Below are 19,686 nucleotides of genomic sequence, written 5' to 3' on the forward strand. Positions count from 1 at the left end.
CAGAGAGCTGCAATAAAAGTGGTCTTAGGTGCTCAGAACAGTGAATTCACAGGGTAGTTGTACAGGAACTCACCTTTGCACAAGGCTTGCACCACGCAGTAAAGCCAGGTTTGGCTTCAGGCCTGTCAGGTTTCTTGCCCAGGAGCTGGGGAATGTTTGTTGGGAAAGTCAGGAAGGAGTGTGGCCTGTAACTAATCCCTGTAACTAATCCCAGTGCCAGGATCTTGTACCTGCACTTGGAACTTGAACACACAAGCCAGGCTGGCAGAGCTGGGGGTGCTCACCTAGAGAGGAGAAGCTCCAGGGAGCTTCTCCAGCTTCTCCTTGCAGGGCCTAAAGGGGCTCCAGGAGAGCTGCAGAGGGACTGGGGACAAGGGTTGGGGGGACAGGACCCAGGGAATGGCTTCCCAGTGCCAGAGGGCACTTTTACGCCTCTGGCAGCTCCAGCACAAGCCAAGGGGACAGGGAGGGCTCAGTGACAACAACCCTGCAGTTACTCCCAGTAAATGCTTTTTAATTGTTTGTTTAAAAGTATTTAACAACACAAGCCCTGACACGAGTGCAGAGTAGGGGTTATTCAGGAATACATACAGATATTCCAGGAGGTGTTTTAACCTTATTTCTGTCCTCTGTGTGCATAAGGTTGTCCCTTCTGTGAGCTGTGGGTCCCCCTTTGCTCACAGCCCAGCCTCAGAGTGTGGGTGATGAAAGCAGAGCTGGTGCTGACGTGACAGTTCCCACATGAGTCAGGCTTCCTGAAGCTCCCTGTGTCAGCAGCTTGTTTAATCCCAAGGGATTAGATCCAGTCTACAAGGAAGCACCTGATGAAGCTGTTGGCAGCTGCTGGCCTGGGGGTTCCTGGAAAGGCTGAGACAGAGCTCAGCTCTGCCAGGGCACTCCCAACCAGGCACTTCCAAAGAAAAAAACCATTCCGTGTTGGTTTTTTTAAACAATTCATATCAAACCCAGAAAAAAAAAATCAAACAACCCCATCTTTTTAGTGAAGAAGAGGTTCACTTGTTCTTTATGCTTTATTGGACACTCTGCAGACCCCACAGGGGCTGATGTGTTTAACTTGGGCTCTTCTACTTTAAGGCACTAAAACCAGAACTCTCAGGCAACTTTTCTTCTGGTGGTGGTCCACAAGAAGTTTTAGTGTCTGACAGTGACTGATACACACTGTAAAACCTCAGAGCAGAATTAATTACAGGTCCTTTGTGGTGTGCAGGGCCCTGGCCTGGCTCCAGGAGCAGATTAATGCTTCCAGGAGGGTGGGTGGGAGGAGGCAGAGACAAGCAGGCCTCTCTGGGAGCGGTTCTTGGCACAGGTTCATCCTGAGGAGAGTACTCACAAATTTTAGTTTGTCCTGCACTTAAAATGATTCAGGAGAGCAGACTGGGGTGGGTATAATGGAGTATTGTTGCCAACAAAAACAAAACCAGTAGAAGTGGAATTCACATTCCAACTCTTCACTCCCTGAAAAATCCCAGGTTATCCTAATCAATAAAGTGCTGTTATTCCTCCAAACTTCCAGCCTGGGGTGGGAATTCACCCCTTTTATCCACCTGTCTTCAGGCAGTTTAGTGTTCCTTTCCTTTCCCTTCCACGTTCCCTCTTCCCAGTGCCTTTGGCAGAGTGAGGAGCGGGGGGAGCTCGGCAGAAGCCCCTGGAGCACATCCCAGGGGATTCAGGATTGTCCTGCCAGCAGCCACACCACAGGAGCAGCTTCTGGATAGTCCTGGAGCAGGTGACACTCACTGGGCTGGTCCTTCAGTGGCTTCCCTGTCCCTGGGGGTGGGGTGGTGGACCCTCACTCTCCGGGCCACCTCCTTCTCCAACCTCAACAGCCTGGGGCTCACCCTCAGCAGGACTGTGCAGCTCCTCCAAGCCAGCCAAGGCAGGGTCCCTCAGGAACTGGAAAAAAAACAGAAAACACCAGATCAAGTCCCTGTTAGAAATTCCAGAGCCAACAAGGTGCTCCAGCCCAGAATCCACAGCAGGAGGAGCTCCCTGGATATTCCATCCTGGGCTTCCTTGAAACTGCACTAATCAAGGAGAAGGTTAAAAATGCATTATTTCTGTGGGGGGAAAAGAAATAAATTATTCTAACATGCCTTCAAGTGAGTTAAAGCAGCTGCAGTTCCTGGTTGGGTGTTTGGGAGTTTTTTTTGTAATAAATTTTGCCCAATCTTTCCATGTCAGTTCAAGGAAATTCCTTTAAGAACAAACCACTCCCTGATCTCCAAGCTGGGAGATCCTCCAGCTGCAGGAACCCAGCAAGTGAGTGATGGAGCAAATGGGATCCAAGGTCCTGGTGCGATCAGTGCCAGGCACGTGGCAGCTGCAGCTTCCTCTGTCACCAGCAATCCCCCCTGACATTCTGCCCCGGCACTTGCGGCTTCCCTCGACACCCCCTGTGCTCCCCTTCCCTCCAAAATTAACTCAGCACCTTGCCAAGGGCAATAAATCAAATAAAAGACAGTAATCAAAGCAAGGAGCTTTAGAAAAGTGAGACAAATCAGGGTGAACTTCAATTAAGGCCCCACTTTCTCTGCACTCACAGCAAGGCTAATGAGCCACGGGATTATTCTTCCAAAACCCCAAACAGATCCACTTCAGCCAACTGCAGACACGAGCAAACCTCAGCTTGGCCTTTCTGCTCCCTGTAACAGAGCCTGAGAGCTCAGAGCCTGCTGGGGTGAGGGAAGCCCAGGGCTGTCCTGCCCAGCCACCGGAGTTCCCCCAGGCTGCCTCGGTGACGGGGCATTCCCCAGTGGGGGCTGCCAGCAGAGGCCCCGGCCTGGCTGCTCCCTTCCAGAAATCCACTTTGGATCCATTCTGCCACTTCCCTTCTTTCCCTCCGGCCCTGAGCAGAGCCCTGCCCCAGGCCAGGCTCGCTGCTGGGCAGGGGATGCACTGGGGCTGCACGTTCATGGTCCAGACTCATCCTGTGCCTCCAGGATGAGCCCAGTGCTTGCAGGTCCTGCACATGAAATGCTGCACCACTTTAATACCCTGCAAATCATTTTAAAAAAATGTATTTATTATTTATTTTCATACCCTGGACAATTCTTTTTTAAAGTACAAGGAATTGTTTACCATTTTAAAGCCCTGTACAAGGATTGTTTTACTACTTGAATACCCGGCACAACTTTTTGAAGATTATTTTAGTACCCTGTACAATTAGAGTTTAAATTATTCTAGCAACCTGTACAAGGATTTTTCTATTATTTTAATACACTTACAAAGATTTTTTAACTCTTTTAATGCCCTGAACAATTATTTTTTAATTATTTTAATACCCTGCACAGATTTTTTTTACTATTTTAATACCCTGTACATGGATATTATTTTTACTATTTTAACACACTATACAAGAATTTTTTACTATATTAATACCCTGTAGAAGGAGTATTTTTTTACTATTTCAACACCATGTACAAGGAGTTTTTTATTACTTTAATACCCTGTACAAGGATTTTAAAATTATTTTTAATACCCTGTAAGATTTTTTACTATTTTAATACTCTGTACAAGGATATTTTACTATTTTAATACACTTTCAAGGATTTTTTTACTCTTTTAATACCCTGCACACTTATTTTTTAATTATTATAATAATACCTTGTACAAGAATTTTAAAATTATTTTAACACCCTACACATTTTTTTTACTATTTTAATACCCTGTACAAGGAGGTTCTTATTGTTTTAATACCCTGTACAAGGATTTTTATTATTATTATTGATACCCTGTACAATTTTTTTTTACTCTTTCAATACCCTGCACAAGGATTTTTTTTACTATTTTAATACCCTGCACAAGGATTTTTTATTTGTTTTTTTAATACCCTGCACAAGGATTTTTTTACTATTTTAATAGCCTCTACAAGGATTTTTTTTTTACTGTTTTAATACCCTGTACAAAGATTTTTCTAATATTTTAATACCCTGTACAAGGATATTTTACTATTTTAACATACAGGGAGAGGTTTTTTTTACTACTTTAATACACTGTACAAGGATATTTTACTATTTTAATATACTTACAGGGAGGGGTTTTTTTTACTACTTTAATACACTGTACAAGGATTTTTAAAAATTCTTTCAATACCCTGCACAAGGATTTTTTTACCATTTTAACACAATGTACACGGATTTTTCCCCTAAATGAGACACACTTCACTTGACAAGTGACCCCTGTGAAATGTCAGCTGAGGCAGCACGAAGACAGGAAATTCTTTACTCTGGGTTCATTCGTCCCCATGGCTACAAAAAGCTGGAAATCCACTCCCAAAACCACAGGACTCCCACAGTGCTCAGAGGGAGACAAAATAAATCCACCTCCAAGAGCTGCTCACAAATAAAAGCTTTAAAAAACCCAGAATCTTTTGCAGAATAAGAACTTTGAAATCAAAGCTTTGCTTAAGGGCTGCTCCTTGTGTAAGGACCGAAAGGGGAAGAAGAGCAGGACTGAAACCTCGTGGTTGAGCACAGAAATGTCCGAGCTACCAGCAGGAAAATGCCCTGGGATGAGTTTTTCATCTGAATCCTGCTGAAACAAAAGAGGAAATGCCCAGGAATGTCCCCCTGAGATCAGCCTGAGGCATCAAAACCAATAATCAGGGCTTGTTAATTAAAACTAATCCAGGTTTACTTTTCCATATCTGATTCCTGCTCAGACCTGGCTCCAGTCCTTGTTCCACAAAACCTCTTTGCTCCCACTGAGGCCCAGTTTGAGGCCTGAGAGGAGCAAAGAAAGAGGAACAGCAACAGGATCAGTCAGGCTCAGGTTTTTCCAGGAAAGCACAGCCAGGTTTGTGTCCCAGGGCACAGGAAAGACCCTTCAGTTCAGCAAAAGAGGAAAGAAGGGGGAGATTACAATCAGAAAAGCCACAGTTTTGAGACATCACTTGCTTATCTCCATTGCTGCTCAGCAACAGCTCCTTTGGGTGATGTTTCCCCCCAAGTTTCTCTTTTACAGGAGAAACCCCAAGGTCCCCACGTACCTCCTCGAAGTGTGATGGGATTTGCAGAGGTGGCTGAGACCAATGTTTGATTTTTTGGTGGTGTTTCCACAGAAACAGCAATCCAGTTGCCACCAGATTTAGAATGACTAACCCCATGACAAACAGGAGGATGATCTTTCCAGCTCGGGTTGCCTCTGGAAAAGAAAGAAAAAAAATCCAAACACATATGGCAGGTTCATATTTATGGAATCATGGACTGGTTTGGGCAGGAAGGGACCTTAAAGCCCACCCAGTGCCAGCCCTGCCATGGCAGGGACACCTCCCACTGTGCCAGGCTGCTCCCAGCCCCAATGTCCAGCCTGGCCTTGGGCACTGCCAGGGATCCAGGGGCAGCCCCAGCTGCTCTGGGCACCCTGTGCCAGGGCCTGCCCACCCTCCCAGGGAACAATTCCTGCCCAATCTCCCATCCAGCCCTGCCCTCTGGCACTGGGAAGCCATTCCCTGGCTCCTGGCCCTCCATGCCTTGTTCCCAGTCCCTCTGCAGCTCTCCTGGAGCCCCTTTAGGCCCTGCAAGGGGCTCTGAGCTCTGTCTGGATCCTTCTCTGCTCCAGGTGAGCACCCCCAGCTCTCCCAGCCTGGCTCCAGCCCTCAGATCATCTTGGATTCCAGAAGGGCCCAAATTCCTTTATCCTGTTTTACAGCAGGATTATGAAGGAAAAGAGAAGGGGCCGAGTACCACACAGACCCTCCATCCCTGGCTGAAAATTCCTGATTATTTTGCCACTAATGCCAAGTGTGAACTCCCCATGGTGCTCTCAGCATTCCTGACAGGCTGGGTGTGGAAGGGACCAGCTCAGCTGATCCAGGACTCGTGTCCTATCCCATCCCACTTGGTACAAAAATAACATTCCCATTCCATACCACTGAGGGCAGTTCTGTGACACTCTGGGGCACTCTGCTGTCCTTCCAAGAAGTGACCCGAGTAGATCTCCAACTGCACTTGAATGCTGAAGCAATAAAGTGTTGATTCCTTTAGATTTCCAATCTGGAATAGTGTCTTGCTTTCACTTAGCTTCTGTTGAACGGACACACACGCACACAAAAAGGTGTTACTGTAAAAACCAGACCAGTTTTCAACACAAATATCCCTCCCCCCATTTAAGTTGCTCATTCAAGAAGCTCAAATTTTATTTTTCCTCAACCAGCTTTCCCAAATAACAGAAGCTGTGGAATATTTCAGTTTTCCTGGGAGTTTTGATGCAGCTTCTGCAGCAGCTCAGGCAGGGAGCAAAACCCAGGGAAGGGGAGGGGAAAATGAAACCAGTTTGACACCTCTCCTGGCTCTCAGCTGACGGGTATGCTGTGTGTGAGAAAAACACATGTTGGTACAAGGCAGGCAGGAAGGAAGTGGAGGCGATTTACCAAGGACTTTGAAGCAAAAGGGGGTTTTAAAGAAACAAATTTTTTTGCTTCTGTTTTTGAAATGTTTGACTTCAGATTCACGTCATTTGGAAGCTTCTTCCTCTTTTTTTTTTTACGTTTTTTTTTAAGTCTGACTTAATACCTCCCCTGCATCTCTGGCCTGTCCAAGCATAGTTCCTCAGGGCCCCAGGCAGCAGCAGGAGCACACGATGATCCCAAAACCTCTGAGCCTCAGGATGAACAGGACCACCTCATCCCAGCATGTTCCTAACAACTCCTGCTCTCCCTGCCCTGGAACCAGGCCTATCACGCCCCAGCAGCTGCTCCTGCAGCTGCCAGCACAGCAAAAGAGGAGAGAGATTACAGTGTTTTCCAAATTGCCTGAAAAAACTCTGAAATCAAAAGTCACCTTTGGCACCACTTCTCTCCCTGGATCTGCAGAGGGATTTAATCCCTTTCCATACAGAGGAAAGAAGTTTCTAAGTTTGGTAGAGCAGCAGTGCTTGTGCCAAGGCCAGATGAACCCTTCTCCCACAGCTCCCCATGATGACGCTCACTGGACCAAAACACAGATTCTCTGCCCCCAGCTGCTGTCCTGCCAAGAGGCACTGACTCACATCCCTCAGTCCCCAGGCACAAAGAACACATCAGAGAGGATTCTTACTTCTTCTGTAGGACTTGTTGTGTTCTCCCAGTAGGACACGTGATAGTGGAGAATGTCCTCGGTTTCAGGGGTGAACGGGGGGCTGACGCTGACGAACAGCGAGTCAGGGCTGACACTCACACTGTTCACCTTGGGGGGGCCCAGCGAGGCTGAAAAAAACCAGAGAGGGCAGGGAAACGCTGCAGTGCACAACTGCCTCCAGCTCCACCCATCCTGGGATCCCTGAGGCTGGAAAAGCCCTCCCAGCCCAGCCAGGCCCAGCTGTGCCCCATGCCCACCTTGTCCCCAGCCCAGAGCACTGAGTGCCACCTCCAGCCCTTCCTGGGACACCTCCAGGGATGGGCACTCCACACCTTCCTGGGCAGCTCTTCCCAAGGCCTGAGCTCCCTTTCCATGGGGAAATTCCTGCTGCTGTCCACCCTGAGCCTCCCCTGGCCCAGCCTGAGGCCGTTCCCTCTCCTCCTGTCCCTGTTCCCTGGCAGCAGAGCCCGACCCCCCGGCTGCCCCCTCCTGTCAGGGACTTGTGCAGAGCCACAAGGTCCCCCCTGAGCCTCCTTTGCTCCAGCCTGAGCCCCTTTCCCAGCTCCCTCAGCCGCTCCTGGGGCTCCAGCCCCTTCCCAGCTCCCTTCCCTGCCCTGGACACTCTCAGCACACACCCCAAACATCGACAGCTTTTGCTCAAGAAAGGGAAAACATTTCCCCTTCTCCTTAATGCGCTTGCAATACTTGCTTATCTTTCCCTGGAAATTCAGTCAATATTAACCAACAGTTAATGCTCAGAAGTGTCTGAGTTCATCTGCAGTTACTGGCCATAAAATTGTTATCTTTTCTTTTCCTTTGATCAGCCTGCCACACATGCTCCCTAAAACCCCACTGTTTGATCCCTAGATCGGAAGAGGAATAATGAGTTCTCCCCTCCTTGCTTTGATGTCTCCACGTGTCCCTTATGATAAACATGCTGACCTCCTTTTGTGAAGTGCTCCAAGGTGTAAATCATGAAAAATACCAATAGGGCACTGCCAGAAGTGCTCATTAACAGCAAAAATAACTCATTGCGTGCACCAATTCTTCCTCATCATGCCTCAAATCCAGTGACTCTGATCCAAACACCAAAGGAGGAGCCCATGGATTGGTATTTGGGAACTGATTTCCACGGGAGTGACACAATAATTACCCCGGAATGTTCCTTCTCTCCTACCCCAAGCCTCTGCTTTGTCCCACATTTCCATCAGCTCGGTGCTGTCCCATCCCCCAGAGGATCTCACTCCCAATCGTGCACCACAGGCTGTGGACACACCAGTGTTCGGTGCAGGATTCAGGCATTTCCTCACTCTGCTGCCAGAGAAAATCCAGGATTTAGAACCAGGGAAGTATCAGACTCTGGAGCCTGGACCATCACTGCCCCTCAGTAGGTCTGGGAGATCACAAACTGAAGAGTCCACAAATCCCTTCCTCTGCTTAGTTCCCATTTCAAAGGTACTTTTTAACCTGAACATTGACTTTTTTCTAATCATAAAACCAAGCATAGCAAGGCAAAGAGCAGATCTTAGAACAACACCACCACACTTGTTCACAGCAGAGGGGTTGTGGACTCCCCATCCCTGGCAGTGCCCAAGGCCAGGCTGGACACTGGGGCTTGGAGCAGCCTGGCACAGTGGGAGGTGTCCCTGCCCATGGCAGGGGTGGCACTGGATGAGCTTTAAGGTCCCTCCCAACCCAAACCATTCTGTGATTTAAAGTGTGGCCTTGACACTTCTACATTGTAGTGTAGACAATTTATACTTATCTGAACCATTTATATTTACCAGGACAATTTATATTTCTCAGGGCAATTTATCCTTATCAGAAAAGGGAGCTGTCCAGCAGAAAGAGCAGGTTTTGCCTCAGACTGCCACAAACCCAAGGGCTTGTGTGTGTGTGTGGGCAGAGCTAAGTGGGGAAACGAGAGCATGGAAAACCCTCCAGCAAAAGAACATTGTAGCTCTTTGAAGGCTCAAGCACCCCAGGAGGCTCAGGGGTTTCCCTGGTGACACCTGAGAGAGCAGAGCAGAACCAAACCCTGGGGAGGCCTTGGAGCCTTTGTGGACAGAACACCTCAATCCTCTCACTGGGGCTCCACACAACAGAGCCAAGGAAGCCTACACAGGCAACAGGTTTTTTCCCAAAGAAATCCCCTCTGAGAGAGGCTGACATCCCAAAGAGCACCCACTGTTCCTCTCTGCCACAAAGGGAGGTGTGTGCACCCAGGCCGAGGTGAGGGGGCCCAAGCTCGGCCCTCACGCGCAGCAGGATCGTCCAGCGCCGCCTCCGGATCTGCGGGGGGAACTCGCACTGGGTCTGGGGGGTCTGGGTACAGCCCATCTCACTCCACTCCTCATAGAACCCTCTGCAGAGCAGAACAAACACAAATAAACCAGTTAAATAAACCTGGAACACCCCCCTCCCACTCAGTTTTGGTAAGATAAGCACGTGTTACAAAACTGTGGCTTCACACGGGTTTAACCCCAGAGCCCTCCCAGCTCCTCCATCCCCTCGGGATCTGGGGAAATTTAAATTGGCCAGAGAGAATCAGGAAAGGCTAAAATTATTCAGAGAACTGTGCAACATTTCTGGGTGTGCTCAGGGCTTCAATCTCTCCTCAGCTCAGAGGACACATCACAGGCTAAGGGATGTTAATCACCAGGAGCTGCTCTTGGAGATGCATAAAAACATCTGTGATAAAAAACGTTCTTTCATTCTGTGCTTATTCATTTTCAGGGGTCTGGGGTTTTTAAAACCAGTTGTTATCCTGGATTAGAACAAAATGAGTTGGTTTTAGAGCTGTTTACTCACGTTCTGTAATGGGCTGTGTATAACACCGAGCTATTCTCCACTGGAACAGGAGACCACCTCAACAAACTCTGGAAGTTGTAGGAATAAACCTCCACATCTTTTGGTGCTGGTAAATGGGGAGAGGGTTCTAAAGGAAGAAGAGGAATAAAAATAATTATTGAAACATTCAAGTGCACAGTAACCAAATTTCAGTCTCCAAATTCCATCACCATACATTACATTTTCACTGCTTTGCAGGTAAAACCATTCCCCTCCTCCTCCTCCTCCTGTTTCCAGGAGCTCTGGCACATTCAAGCAGTGAGGGCCTGGGAAAAATTGCCCAGAGCAGCTGTGGCTGCCCCTGGATCCCTGGCAGTGCCCAAGGCCAGGCTGGACATTGGGGCTTGGAGCAGCCTGGGACAGTGGGAGGTGTCCCTGCCATGGCAGGGGTGGCACTGGGTGGGCTTTGAGGTCCCTCCCAACCCCAACCAGTGTGGAATTCTCTGTATCCATGAATTCCAACTTCATGTTTCGATTCATTCCATAGGGAACATAAAGCTCCAAGTACCAAGTCCACCAAAAAACCATAAACCCCACCCAACCAACCATGAAGCCATAAATGAAGGTCCCAGAATTCCAGAATCACCAGGGCTGGGAGAGCCCTTCAGGATCACCCAGTGCCACCCCAGCAGCACCAGCAGCACCCCAAAGCCTGTCCCCAAGGGCCACATCCAGACTCCTCCTGAGCACTCCCAGAGACAGTGACTCCAGCACTCCCTGGGCAGCTCATCCCAAGGCCTCACCACTCTGGCAGGGAAAAATTGTTTCCAATCTCCACCCTGAGCCTCTCCTGGTGCCATTTGAGGCCATTTCCTCTCCTCCTTTCCCCTGGCACACGGCAGCAGAGCCCGACCCCCCCTCACTGCCCCTCCTGGCAGGGACGTGTGGGGAGCAGTGAGGTCCCCCCCAAGCCTCCTTTGCTCCAGACTGCTCCTCACAGGACAAGTTTTCCAGACCCTTCTCTTACGACTGGTGATTACAGCAGCTTATCTGTTGCAATCCTCTGCACCTCACATTTGCCTCTGTGCACAACCCAGAGCACTTCTCCCACCCACCTGCCTCCTGCTAACTGAGAATGCTGAGGTCACTCTGGTGAAACTTTCCAGGAGCCAGCTGGAAAAAACCCTTCAGGACCACGTAGTGCCACATCCCCTCCCAAACCTCACGTTCTGCCAACTTTGGAAGCGATTTCACGAGGCAGGAAAGGGCAGAAGCTCTGTGTGTGGGGATGGCCCCCAAACGGAGTCACTCCAGGAGCCCCGGGCTGGGCACAGGGGCCACAATCGGCCTCGAGCTCCCGGGAAGGAGGTGACGGTGCAAACCAAGAGGGAAGAGTTGTCTCTGAATAACAGAAAAACCACAGCCCTGAGAGCCCAGGCAGAAGGAGGAGGAAGCTGCTGGGGCTGGAACGTGGCCAGAAAGGGACAGACTCACCCACGACATGGAGGGAGGGAGGAAGCCAAGCCACAGGCAAAGGCCAGGAGGGAAATGGGGGCAGTGGAGAGGAAGAATGGCTGAGGAGAAGGGAGGGAGGAACTGGAGGAGAGGGGAGCTGGAGACAGGGAGGAACAGCAGGAGAACCAAAAGCTCTGGAGGACAAGGCCAAGGCTCCAAGCAGGGCCAGCTCCAGCAGCCCTTTCTGCTCAGGGCTCTCTCCAGACACATCCTGGAACCTCCAGGGATCTGCCCTGATGGGCAGCAGCTTCACTGGGGCCTGTGCCAAGAAGGAGGAAGGTTTTCCTTCTGCACTTGATGTGCTTTTGTGGAGTGATTCCCTCACACCATGAGAATCACAGAATCAATGGGTTGGAAAAGACTCTCAGATCACCCAGTGCCACCCCTGCCATGGGCAGGGACACCTTCCAGGGACCAAGCCCCATCCCGCCTGGCCTGACAAAGACAACCACGACAAGATATCCCATATCACATCAGTTCATTTTTTGTTCTGAAGAACAGAGTCTCCTAAGACACAGTTTGTTAATTTTTACATTGATGAGATCAGAATATCAAGCACTTGAGTCAAATTCTGGCCCAGGTTTCCCTGGGAATTTAGGGTCATATTAAAAAGTTTGGGGTTTTTGATTTCTACATCAAGCTGCATTAAACCTTAAGTCCAAAACACCAAATAATGAGTTGAGTTCGAGCTTTCCAAGAAAAGCTGCGGCTGCCTCATTCCTGGAAGTATCCAAGGCCAGGTTGGAGCTCCCTGGGACAGTGGAAGGTGTCCCTGCCCACGGCACGGGGTGGAACAGGGTGACCTTAAGCATCCTTCCCAACCCAAGCCAGTCTGTGTTTCTCTCAGAGGTTTAATTACGCCTGTTAATAATTTCTTAGCCTCAGCTCTTGAGCAGTGCTCTCAGAACAAACACATTGCCTTAGGCCACAAGCGGCTCATTCAGCTTTGCAAATCTGCTGGAGATTCCTTACAGCTTCCTAAACCATTCATCTCGCAGGTATTTTGAAGGCCCCTAAGGAGCCTTCTCTTCATTCATGAGAAGTTTTCACTTTGCAGTCACACGGATTCTGTCTTGCACTCTCAGTGCTGGTCTGGCACGTGGTGAGGTATCTCACACCATCTGTGCCCTCAGACATCTGACACACACTCATTCTACAGAATCCCAGGAACCTCTCAGAACAAACCAGCAGAGGCAGCAAATCCCATCACACTTAAAAATAAATAAAACAGAATAAATATAAAAATAAAAATAAATAAAGAAAACAGCAATGAAACACAGGGTGAGGTGAGATGAGATGAGATGTAGGGAAGGAATTCCTCCTTATGAGGGTGGGCAGGCCCTGGCACAGGGTGCCCAGAGCAGCTGGGGCTGCCCCTGGATCCCTGGCAGTGCCCAAGGCCAGGCTGGACACTGGGGCTGGGAGCAGCCTGGCACAGTGGGAGGTGTCCCTGCCCATGGCAGGGGTGGCACTGGATGGGCTTTGAGGTCCCTTCCAACCCAGCCCAGTCTGGGATCCCATGACTGCACACTAATTATTTTGCATTCAGAAATGCATCATTTACCCTGCCAGCATCAAAACACTGCAGATCTTATCAAAGACACTGCAGGGCTTATCAGCCCTCTGTCTCTGCAGCTGAACACGAGGGTGCCACGAGGCTGAGGAGCTGCTTTCACAACACACCAAGGGAAATCTGAATTTCTGTCAGATCCCTCCCTCACACGGCAGTAACTGCAACTGCTGAAATCTCACACTCAACTTCCTACCGATCTCCAGTTTGCATGACCCAAAACAACCAAATGAACACTCCTAACAGAGCGCCCACAGATCCAAGCATCCTCGGAAACCCAAACTCCCTCAGGCAGGGAAGGCAGAGAGGTCCCATCCTTCCTTTCTGCCTGGAAGGGGTTTTCACTGTTTCTCTGTTTCTTTCAGAGCAGCAGCCTAAGAAGGCTCAGATTGTTTTTTCCTGCTGCAGAGACTTCCTGACATTTCATACCGCAAGTCAGAGCTTTCACACAACAGAGTGTGAAGCCACAAGTCACAGCCAGTGAAAGCAGCTCGGCTTGGGTGACCTACCGGTGTCCCAGCTCCTGCTGCTCCTCAGGGATTCCCGATCCCTTCCCCTGTATCAGCCCCAAACAACCATTCTGCTACATGGGCAAAAAAGAAATCTGTGGTTTGGGCAATTTGGTGTGGCCTTTTCTGCTCTAGTGCACCAAAGTAGCTTCTCATCTTGTAACCTGGGATAGTGGAAGGTTCCTGTCCATGGCAGGGGGTGGAATGAGAGGAGCTATAAGGTCCCTCCCAAACCATTCTGGGATTCTGTTTTTCCAAGAGTTCCCTGGGAAGTCCCATGGCTGCGGATAGGATGAAACTGGGCAATGCTGACTGCAGGAGGCCCTGCCCTGGTTTGCCTCAGTCCCGTCAAGCAGGTCTGGAACAGCCAGAGAGCCCCACAGGGCTCACCAGTGCCAGGCTGGCCAGCCAAACCTTGGCCACCACCGGGACATGGGACATGCTGAACTCACGGAGAACCCAAGTGCTTGAGTGAGCACCACGTTCTGTGCACACCTCATTCAATCACGGAATGGTTTGGGTTGCGAGGGACCTTACAGCCCATCCAGTGCCACCCCTGCCATGGGCAGGGACACCTCCCACTGTGCCAGGCTGCTCCAAGCCCCAATGTCCAGCCTGGCCTTGGGCACTGCCAGGGATCCAGGGGCAGCCCCAGCTGCTCTGGGCACCCTGTGCCGGGGCCTGCCCACCCTCCCAGGGAACAATTCCTGCCCAATCTCCCATCCAGCCCTGCCCTCTGGCACTGGGAAGCCATTCCCTGGCTCCTGTCCCTCCAGCCCTTGTCCCCAGTCCCTCTGCAGCTCTCCTGGAGCCCCTTTAGGCCCTGCAAGGGGCTCTGAGCTCTCCCTGGAGCTTCTCCTCTCCAGGTGAGCACCCCCAGCTCTGCCAGCCTGGCTCCAGAGCAGAGGGGCTCCCCTGGGGCACACCTGAAGGTCACTGAGCCCTAGCACAGACTCAGCCTGCAGAGCAAACCTCCCCGCTACGGCAAAGCATTTCCACCAAGCCTAAATCCAGACTTGCGTCCATCCACACATTTAGACGGCCTTTAATGAATGAACCGGTGCCACCTCACAAACCTCAGCCACACCACGAACACCGGGTGGGTCCCCCTGCAGCCTGACCCGGCTTCCAGCCGCAGCCGGGCCAGCCCAGCCCACAGCGGGGTTTTGGGAGCAGCATCCCCGGGCTGGGCAGGACAGACCCGGGACAGACCCGACCCATCCCCGGCCCGGCCCCAGGGGCTGCGGCCGCCTCGGAGCCCGGAAACCCGGGGGTGAAGGCGCAGGAGCCACCGGCCCCGGGCACCGCGCGGCCACACAAACCCCGCACGCACCAAACCCGCAAATACTCCGAGCCCGCAGCCACCCGGGCCCCGCAACCCTCGGACCCCGCATCGCCCCCAAGCCGGCATCCGCCCCCGAGCCCCGCACCCACCTGCGGCCGCGGCCCGCGCCGAGCCCAGCAGGAACAGCAGCAGCAGGAGCGAGCGGAGCGGCGCCCGGCCCCGCATGGCCCGAGAGGCAGCGCCGGCCCCGCTCGGGCCCGCAGCGGCCGCGGCTCCCCCGGCCGGGCTGCGCTGGGCCCGCACGCTCCCGGCCCCGCCCCGCTCCGCCCCGCTCCGCCCCCCACCGCCCCGCCCCGCTCCGCCCCGCCCCGCTCCGCTCCGCCCCGCACCACCCCGCTCCGCCCCGCCCCACTCCGCCCCGCTCCGCTCCGCCCCGCACCGCACCGCTCCGCCCCGCACCGCCCCGCCCCGCTCCGCTCCGCCCCGCACCGCCCCGCTCCGCTCCGCCCCGCACCGCACCGCTCCGCCCCGCACCGCCCCGCCCCGCTCCGCTCCGCCCCGCTCCGCCCCGCACCGCCCCGCACCGCACCGCTCCGCTCCGCTCCGCACCGCCCCGCTCCGCCCCGCACCACCCCCGAGGGGCTGGGCCCGGCCGGAGGTTCCGGCGGCTGCGGCGTGAGTCGTGCCCCGCGTCGGGATGGCGTGTGCCGCGGTGCCGCGGGGTGTCCTGAGCCCTGTCCTGCCCTTTCTCCTGCCTCTGTCCTTGTCGCTGTCCCGGCCTCGGCCGCTTCTGCTCCCTCTCCCGCCCCTGGTCCTTCCCCTGTCCTGTCCGGGTACCTGTCCCGGCCCCTTCCTCTTCTCCAGCCCCGGCTCCTGCTCCTGCCTCTCTCCCTTTCTGTCCCCGCTTCCCAGCCCAGTCCCCGCCCCAGCCCTTATCCCTATTCCTGTCCTTGTCCCTGTCCCTGTGGTTGATGTGAGGACATCTCGCCATGAAGTGGTTGGAGCTCCTGCGTTTCTCCAGCTGCACCAGGCGCGGCAGCAGCCCATGGTGACAGTAACCCTCACCTGCAGCCTGTAGTGACAGTAACCCACACCTGCAGCCCATGGTGACAGTAACCCACACCTGCAGCCTGTAGTGACAGTAACCCACACCTGCAGCGTGTAGTGACAGTAACCCACACCTGCAGCCCATGGTGACAGTAACCCTCACCTGCAGCCCGTGGTGACAGTAACCCTCACCTGCAGCCCATGGTGACAGTAACCCACACCTGCAGCCCATGGTGACAGTAACCCACACCTGCAGCCCATGGTGACAGTAACCCTCACCTGCAGCGTGTAGTGACAGTAACCCTCACCTGCAGCCCGTGGTGACAGTAACCCTCACCTGCAGCCTGTAGTGACAGTAACCCAAACCTGCAGCCTGTAGTGACAGTAACCCTCACCTGCAGCGTGTAGTGACAGTAACCCACACCTGCAGCCTGTAGTGACAGTAACCCAAACCTGCAGCCCGTGGTGACAGTAACCCACACCTGCAGCCTGTAGTGACAGTAACCCTCACCTGCAGCCCATGGTGACAGTAACCCAAACCTGCAGACTATGGTGACAGTAACCCACACCTGCAGCCCGTGGTGACAGTAACCCAAACCTGCAGCCTGTAGTGACAGTAACCCAAACCTGCAGACCATGGTGACAGTAACCCACACCTGCACCTGACGCCAATGTGACCAGGGCTGAGTCCTTCCAAAGACTGGAAAGCGATATAACGATGTGATTGTGTCTAAATCATTCACTGGCAGGGATCTGGTGGTTTAAGAGCCTCGACACTGCTTTGGTTAAAAGTGGATAAAGCAGAGGGGTATTTTGTGTGACTCCCAAACACAGTTGAAATACTGTCTCTTAAACACGTCAGAAAGGAAATCTGGTGCGATGATGAGGATGAGATGATGATGTCAGCAGGTCTGTGGCTGGCAGGACTGCCAACAGAGCAAACCGAGCAAGGTTACAGTACTTAAAACATCTTTAATGAATTCAGATGATGCTTGGCCGCCTGAGGGGTCCCTGAGCAGAGCCAGCACGGCTACCATGGGATTTCTGACCAAAGAAAAGCAGCAGGTACAGCAAGAGCCCAAGGTCAGTCGGTAAGGGCTGGGCAGTGCTGATTCCCGAATGAATGAATCATTGGATTTCGCTGCAGTTCAGCTCTTCCTCGATCGAGGCAGAGATCTCTGCCTCTCTCCTGGCCCGGGCTCCCAGGACTCAGCTCCTGCCTTTGCAGGGCGGGGCAGCAACGAGGCAGGTGAGAACCTCGGGCACAGCGTTTAACGCTGACACGAAGGATGAACGCCAGCAAGGGCATAAATAAATAAATAAATAAAGGGGAGAAGCAGGAAACACTGACAAGCCGGCGGGTTGGTTGGTTGATTGATTGTCAGCATTAAATGGGGTGGAGGGGGATGAGTCAGGCAGTTGTAGCCTGAGCCTGTCTGCACCCAACCTGCCAGACCTCGAACCCTGCTGGGAAGGGTGACACCTCTCCCAAGGCTCTGCTGAAACCTGCGGGATTTCTCTGGAGCCGGGCCTGTGCTGACAGAGATCCTTTAATCACCCGGCTGAGGGCAGGCGAGGAATTCCAGCGGTCAGGGACAGGCGGCCAAGGCAGGCTGTGACACCACTGCCTTTGCTGAGTAGGAACATTAAACCAGAGCGGTCAGAGGGCACTTTAATTTGAGGGGCACCTTAATTAATGAGATTTTGATTGACAAAGGAAACGTAGAGGAACTTAAAATTAAAAAAACTCGATTTATGACTTAAGCAGTGGGGCTTCCCTCCTCCCTTCTGCTAAAGGACATGCTTTGTTACCGAAATCCCAGAACTCATCATGTCTGTTTGCCCTTTGCCAGACCAGAGGGGAAACTTGGGCAGGGTTTTGGTTTTGCCCCAGACAGAGCTTTGGCCCCAGCTCTGTCTTATCTGGAGCTTCCTAATAAGTCAAAGCCCAAGAAATTATTCTCCTGGAGTCCTGTCTGGTAGGAGGGAGGTCACAGTGAGAAAAAGTTAATGGAAGATGTGGTTTTCACCATCAGTGGATGAGGGATGATTTCTTGAAAGTGGGAGCTTAAGAAGAGTGGGGAGAATGGAGGGTAAAGTGATTTAATGAGGACAGAGGGAAGAGAGAGCTGAAGCTAATGCAATATCCAAACAAAAAGAAAATAATATCAATAACCCAGGAAATCTGCAGAACCTACAGGAGGTCAGGGATAGTTCTGTGTATTGGCTTTCTCATCTTTGAGCTTAGGGAGAAGGAAGCAAAGTCGATGTCAAATCAGACAGTGAGGGACAAATGATCCCACGATTTTCCTGCAGCCAAATTTCTGGCACAGAATCTTGGGGGAAAAAAAATGGAAGCTACAAAAAGATAAGGAAGGTGTCCAAAAATAACACAGAGGGGAAATGAATCCATTGCCAGACCCAGGGCCAGTTCCACACCAGGCTGTGATCGGGATGTGAACAATTCTAGGACCACAGCGGTCTGGGAGAGAAATCAGCCCCCTGCCTTGTGTTCCTCAATTGTCCCTCTTTTCATGTAAAAAACCACAGGCAGCTCAGTCAGGAAACTGAAACAATGAAGAAGAGCAGGAAGGATCCCCTGTTCTGTTCACATCGCACTTCAGAAATCCTTGAACAAATTCCAGACTCACTGTACCAAGAGCTCTTCAAACTCTTACCTCATTCCTTGCCACTCCTGGTGTTTGCTGCTTGGATTTTCCATCTTCTTCCTGGAAGAGAAACAGAATTGAGTTGTTTGATGTGGGCCTGACACGAAAAGGAAAAAAATTCTCCCAGAAAACCCATATTGGTCTGGTCAGCTGCAAACCCTCCCGCTGCAAACGTTGCTGTGGTGGCTCTGCTGATGCGCTGGGATGATCTGGACCCTCATGGGCCATCTGGGGCCTCTTGGAGGTAGATGGAAAATTATTTAGATGTGTAAAGAGGCATCTCCAATTCAGAAAGACATTTTGGTCCCAATTTCCTGTCCTATCTTGCCCTCTGGCAGTGGGAAGCCATTCCCTGTGTCCTGTCCCCCCATGCCTCGTTCCTCTCCAGCTCTCCTGGAGCCCCTTTAGGCCCTGGAAGGTGTCACAGCTAAAGGTACAGGTACAGAGGGTTAAGGAAGTTATGTCACCCCAGGGAAGAAGTTTGAGTTTTAACTGGGAAGCTGGAGCTGCCACACTTGGCATTTCCACGTGGCAGCACAGGGAAGAGTTTGCAGACACAGGAGTGTCAGTCAGCATTGATATCCAGCAAAAAAATGGGAAATAGTTGTGTTTTTCTAGCAGCTAATACAGAGGTGCCCCAGCAGGGCCTGGGCCCCTCTGGATTCTCTGCAGGTTCTTCTCCCCACTCCCAGCACAGCAGCAAATGGGACTCAGGGCCAGGAGCCAGGGGATGGCTTCCCAGTGCCAGAGGGCAGGGCTGGATGGGAGATTGGGCAGGAATTGTTCCATGGGAGGGTGGGCAGGCCCTGGCACAGGGTGCCCAGAGCAGCTGGGGCTGCCCCTGGATCCCTGGCAGTGCCCAAGGCCAGGCTGGACATTGGGGCTTGGAGCAGCCTGGGACAGTGGGAGGTGTCCCTGCCATGGCAGGAGTGGCACTGGATGGGCTTTAAGCTCTCTCCCAACCCAACCAGTCTGGGATTCCATGGTTTCATGAGGCTCAGGTGACAGAGTTTGTGCCTGCCAAAAGGAGAGGTCACAAAGAGATCAGGAAGGAAAAAAGCAACCCCTCCCTCCCTGGGTTTGCATGTTCTGTGTTCTGACCTAGTGCAGGATTTAGGGTTTGCTGGTGAATTCAGAGCTGGGCCAGGCTTTCCAGAGCCTTTGGTCCCGTTGTGTGTGTGCATGGCACTACACCATGAGGCTTAAAGTAAAAAAAAAATTTGGT

At 52.1% G+C, this 19,686-nt stretch overlaps 1 protein-coding gene across 1 annotated transcript; it reads right to left on the bottom strand.

The window, feature by feature from the left end:
• Positions 1-493: 493 nt before the first annotated feature.
• On the bottom strand, positions 494-15,029 carry IFNGR2 (interferon gamma receptor 2). The gene is given in 8 exon segments (XM_039553938.1): positions 494-1,914; positions 5,009-5,163; positions 5,891-6,044; positions 7,056-7,204; positions 9,265-9,322; positions 9,324-9,441; positions 9,888-10,014; positions 14,895-15,029. Coding segments are annotated over 8 exon segments (981 nt in total). The 5' UTR covers positions 14,971-15,029; the 3' UTR covers positions 494-1,770.
• Positions 15,030-19,686: the final 4,657 nt, after the last annotated feature.

Source organism: Corvus cornix, chromosome 1, assembly GCF_000738735.6.
Source record: "Corvus cornix cornix isolate S_Up_H32 chromosome 1, ASM73873v5, whole genome shotgun sequence".
Classification (NCBI taxonomy): domain Eukaryota; kingdom Metazoa; phylum Chordata; class Aves; order Passeriformes; family Corvidae; genus Corvus; species Corvus cornix.